This window comes from Chinchilla lanigera, unplaced genomic scaffold (assembly GCF_000276665.1).
Source record: "Chinchilla lanigera isolate Chin_1 unplaced genomic scaffold, ChiLan1.0 scaffold00094, whole genome shotgun sequence".
NCBI classification, from domain to species: Eukaryota; Metazoa; Chordata; class Mammalia; order Rodentia; family Chinchillidae; genus Chinchilla; species Chinchilla lanigera.
This window is the reverse complement of record NW_004955495.1, coordinates 706399-711474: the sequence shown is the minus strand read 5'-3', so window position 1 is coordinate 711474 and position 5076 is coordinate 706399. Positions and strand designations below refer to the sequence as shown.

General features: G+C 36.1%; 1 protein-coding gene across 1 annotated transcript; it reads right to left on the bottom strand.

The window, feature by feature from the left end:
• Positions 1-1429: 1429 nt before the first annotated feature.
• On the bottom strand, positions 1430-2419 carry LOC106146258 (olfactory receptor 7E24-like). Its single transcript, XM_013505082.1, has one exon. The coding sequence runs from the start codon at positions 2417-2419 to the stop codon at positions 1430-1432; it is 990 nt and encodes a 329-aa protein (XP_013360536.1).
• Positions 2420-5076: the final 2657 nt, after the last annotated feature.

Sequence of the window (5076 nt, the reverse complement as noted above, 5' to 3'; positions counted from 1 at the left end):
GCTACTTACAGGAAGCAATAATTCTCCTCCTGGAGTGACAAATTAAATGACTGTTTGTCAATGGGACAATATGCCTAGAGATTCCCAATATGATGGTCAGTGTACATAATCAGATAGTTCAATTCAAACATGGCCTAATGCTTTTCTAAAAACTTAGTACAGATTACACAGAGTGCTATCCTCCTGTCTTTTCTGAAAAATACAAATGATGTGGCACTCATAATTTGGGAAGTTGAAGCAGGTGAACTGGGAAAATCTACATAGAATGCATAACTCAGCACCTGGCACTCAGAAATCTCAACAATGGTTTATTATAATGTTATGGTAATTGTCATCCTTATTGTCCATATTGCATCTGTAATAATCTTTCTGGAGTGCTTACAAAAGAGTTTAGGGCACTCATTTTCTACTGTCATGAGTGAGAATCCCGTGGGAGGTAGAATCCATGTAAACATTAGCCAAAACATTGAATGAGATTTCTGGGACTCAACCACAACCAAGAAATTAAACAGCAAAAGCTTCATAGCTAAAATTTTATGCATTGGCATCCTTTCATCTTGCTCTGTTAGGTGCCATGTCTGCCCCAAAGAAGAGAAAATGTTGGTCCTGACAATCTTTCTTTAAGGCATCATTGCTTTCGGCACTGATGGAGTTGTCCTGCATTTGTTCTGGAACATGACCAGAAAGTGCAGGTCTCGTGCTTCTTCCCTGCCAGCTTCTCAATGGGGACCCAGATGTTGTCCTCTGGACTGACTTGGGTGGGGTATCAGATTGGAATTTCTTCATGCAAACAACCGTGGAAGGAGTGGAAAGAATATAGACCCCTGACCTGGAACCATCAAGCTGAAGGCTGACTGCTTGTGATTACAGAATTGTGTGGCTTCAAGGAACACAGCTCAGAATTATCCAGTTTCAGCCAAGTTATCTTAATATCTGAGGAATTCCTAACACGAGAGGAAGGAAATGAACAACAGAAATTTAATTTCCAGAAAAGCTTTAGGCTCACTCTTTATTCAGGAGAACATTCATGGACACTATACATGGTTGTGTTTTTGTTCTTTCATTGAAAATCTGTCTGCTTTATACTTTTATTGTGAAAAAAATGCATATAACAAAATTTTCTATTTTAACTTCTGTGAGGTTCAGTTTAATGACACTCATTACATTCACATGATTAGGAAATGTTCACAACCATTTATCTCCAAAAATTCTCCATCTTTCCAAACTGAAATCACATATACATTTAAAAAAACCCCTCTAAAGTCTCTTCCCAAACCTGCCAGCCACCATCTCACTATGAAACATCATGAAAAAATAAAGCTATTACACTACAAAAATAGTTGACCAACCAAGGAGATAGGATTTACAAGCATGGGTATTAAAAATTATTTCATTTGCCAAATTAAATATCTATCCACATGTCATCTATCTAGAAAATTTTACTGTACAGTGTCTTCAGGGTGTTTTTAATATCTCTGTTTCTCAGGCTATAGATGAAAGGGTTCAGCATAGGGGCTACAACTGTGTACATCACTGAGGCCACTGTACTATTTCTTGAAGAATGCAACACAGCTGACCCAAGGTACACTCCAAAGCCTGTTCCGTAAAATAAGCAGACAACTGACAAGTGGGACACACACGTAGAGAAAGCTTTATACTTCCCACCTGATGACGGGATTTTCAGAATAGAGGAAACAATTTTATAGTAAGAGAAAAGGATCCCTGAGATGGGAAAAAAGCCGAATATGGCACCAACACAATATATGATAATGTTGCTGGTAAAGGCATCAGAACAGGAAAGACTAAGGATTTGAGAAGGATCACAGAAGAAATTAGAAATTTCTACATCCTTGAAGTCAATAAACTGTAAGACAACCAAATTGTGTAGCTGGGATTCCAAAAGGCTAATCAAAAGAGACACCAAAACTAAGAAGATGCAGATGTGAAGGTTCATAATGACTTGGTATCTCAGGGGATGGCAGATTGCTACAAATCGGTCATAGGCCATTACAGTTAGCAACATGTCATCCATGCGTCCAAAAATGAGAAAAAAAGACATCTGTGTGAGGCAGCCCTCATAGGAGATGACTCTGTTTTGAGTTAGGATGTTCACAATCATCTTTGGAACCGTAGTGGAGGTGAAACCAATGTCAGCCAAGGACAGGTTGGAGAGGAAGAAGTACATGGGGGTGTGCAGGTGAGTGTCAGAGCTGACGGCCAGGATGATGAGCAGGTTCCCCAGCAATGTGACCAGGTACATGGTCAGGAACAGTCCAAAGAGGATGGGTTGCAGGTCTGGATCCTCTGAGAAGCCCATGAGTTGGAATTCTGAGATTTGTGTTGAATTTTGTGCTTCTATATTGCTAGGACACCTTTGAATTAGAAAAGAGACTGGGAAAAAGGAAATATAAATAGGCATTCTACAAAGATTCTTAATTCAAATATTCATAATTAATGCATTCAGACTTCAGGTCCATATACTTTTAGTAATATTTCACATTTGTAGCAAAGCCAACTCTTGGACCTCTTCCAATATTGATTTCAGTACTACTCACATCTTTATATGTATACTTACTTTAGAGATGCTCACCAAAGTCAGAAGACCAAAACAACTAGACACCAAACTCATGATTATAGGGACCTATGCCCTACTCTTCAGGGGAAAAAAAGAGAAGTAAATATTTTTACCTCTTTGAGTACTCCTTTGAAAAATAAAATTTATTTTAAAGGAATTAATAATCAGTCGAATAGGCCTTATAATATTCTAAAACAATGTTACAAAGTCATTTGATACAGAATATATATATTTGATAGTTCATGAGTGGAATATACATTTTTGTGCCAGTTTTCTTCTAGTGTTCTATCATTCCTAGTTTTTCTGATTTCCTTCCTTCATGGATGCAAATACTTAGCATTGTTTATCTTTTCAAAATTATTCCATGTCTTACTTCCATCTTTGGGTTTGGTAGACTTCAAACTTTGAGAAATATGGTCTGTAACTACATATATCCATGACATCACATTCCAAAAAGTGACATTAGTGTATGTTACATCTTTAAATTTTTTGGTAAGCTTTTAAAAATTTTATTAGTATATATTTGTGATATGTAGCAATTCATTTGGTGAACTAACATATATACGTTACCATGTTGATCATTTTTACTCCCCCTCCCCCAGGCCTCTCTTCTCCCCGCTTGCCTCAGACCTCCTTCCCATTCTACAGGGTTCACCTTGCTGTCTCTTAACGTGGCTCTTTCACTTTGCTGTTTAAATTATTTATGTTGTGGATCTCTCATATTAGAGAAACCATGAGATACTTAACCTTTTGTGACTGACTTATTTCATTTATAATTATGATCTTAAGATTCATCCATTTTCTTTTATTTTAAAGACAAAAAAAACCCAAAAACAAATAACAAAAGCAAAGACACAAACAAGTAAACAAAACAATATAAAAACAATAAAAATGATACAGAATTTTAAAACAAGGATATAGGAAATTAGCAATGGTTGTTGTATTACATATTGTTATCTTCAAAGTGGTTACTAAGATAAGCAGATCTAGGCATGTAAGAATGATCAAACAGTTAAATTTTAACTGTTATTTTCAATGAACCAATAGAACTTAGCAGTATAATTACATTAGCTATCTTATATAGATATATATATATTTTCCCCTTCCTTCTTTCTTTCTTTTCTCTTCTCCCTCATCCCAGTTGTTCTTTCCTTTTGAGCAATTTCTTTCCCTTTCATAATATCTATTGTACCTTTCAGATTTTATTACTCTTTCAGGTTCTTACACTAGGGAGGTAATATGATGCTTACATATGTGAGTCTGGTTTATTTCACTTATGAGTATGGTCTCTGGTTGCATCCATTTACCTATGAAAACCTCAAGTTTATCTCTCTTTTTGCAGTTGAGTAATTCTCCATTGTATAAAAATACCATATTTTTTAATCCATTGTTCAGTTGATGGACATTTGTGTTGTTCCCACAATTTAGCTATTACAAATTGTGCTGCTGTAAATATGGGTGCACATATATTGCTGTGATATGATGTTTTTAATTCTTCTGGACAAATACCCAGAAGAAGGATAGCTGAGTTGAATGGGACCTGTAATCCTAGTTTACTGAGGCATCTCCAGACTGATTTCTATAGTGGCTGTGCCAGTCTACACTCCCACCAACAATGGAGAAGGGTTTCTTTTCCCCCACAGCCCCACCAGCATTTGTTGTTGGTTGATTTGGTGATGGTGGTCATTCCTTCTGGGAGATGGAATCTCAGTGTTGTTTTAATTTGAATTTCTCAAATGGCTAATGATGCTGAACATTTTTTCGTGTATTTATTTACCATTTGTATTTCTTTATTCGAGAGGTGTTTATTCATCTCAGATGCCCATTTTTGTATCGGGTCTTTGAATGCAGGGAGCTGATTTTTAAAATTCTTTATATACGCTCGATAGGAGTCCTTTGCGAGCCAGTTGGCTAAATTTTTTTCCCAATTTGTGGGTTTTCTTTTTACTCTGTTGATGATTTCTTTTAATGTGCAAAAATTTCCGTCCATTTTCTTACAAATAATTCAAATTCGTCTTTATTTGTGGCTGAGTAATATTGCATTATATATAAGTACTACATTTTTTAGCCATCCATCTGCAGATTGCTTAAAATAATGAAATGTTAAACACTGTAAAATTCCTTTATTTTATGCATTTTTATTTGCATCAATCTCATAAGTATCTTGTGGAGAAAGTGGGCCTTTGTTCTTTTCTTGGTTGCTTTCTTTTCTAAAATACAATTTTCTATATGGGCCTGATAATACCATTTTTCTGAACATGACCCATCTCATATGCAGTTAGGGACTTTAACACCAGGAACGCCTCCACAGTCCAGGTGTGGATCCCAATGTTTTAATAATAATTTAATAGCTTTTCTCCTCAATCTTCTTAATATGTGGATTATAGTTCTTTTTTTTCTCCGGTACCGGGAACCGAACTCACGACCTTGCGCTTGCCAGGCAGGCGGATTATAGTTCTTTTATTGCTGTTATATGAAGGCAACTTGGCTTCATCATTTGG

What these genes read in the sequence shown, in the direction of transcription:
- LOC106146258 (XM_013505082.1), bottom strand. Translation starts at nt 2,419, where the DNA reads ATGCCTATTTATATTTCCTTTTTCCCAGTCTCTTTTCTAATTCAAAGG.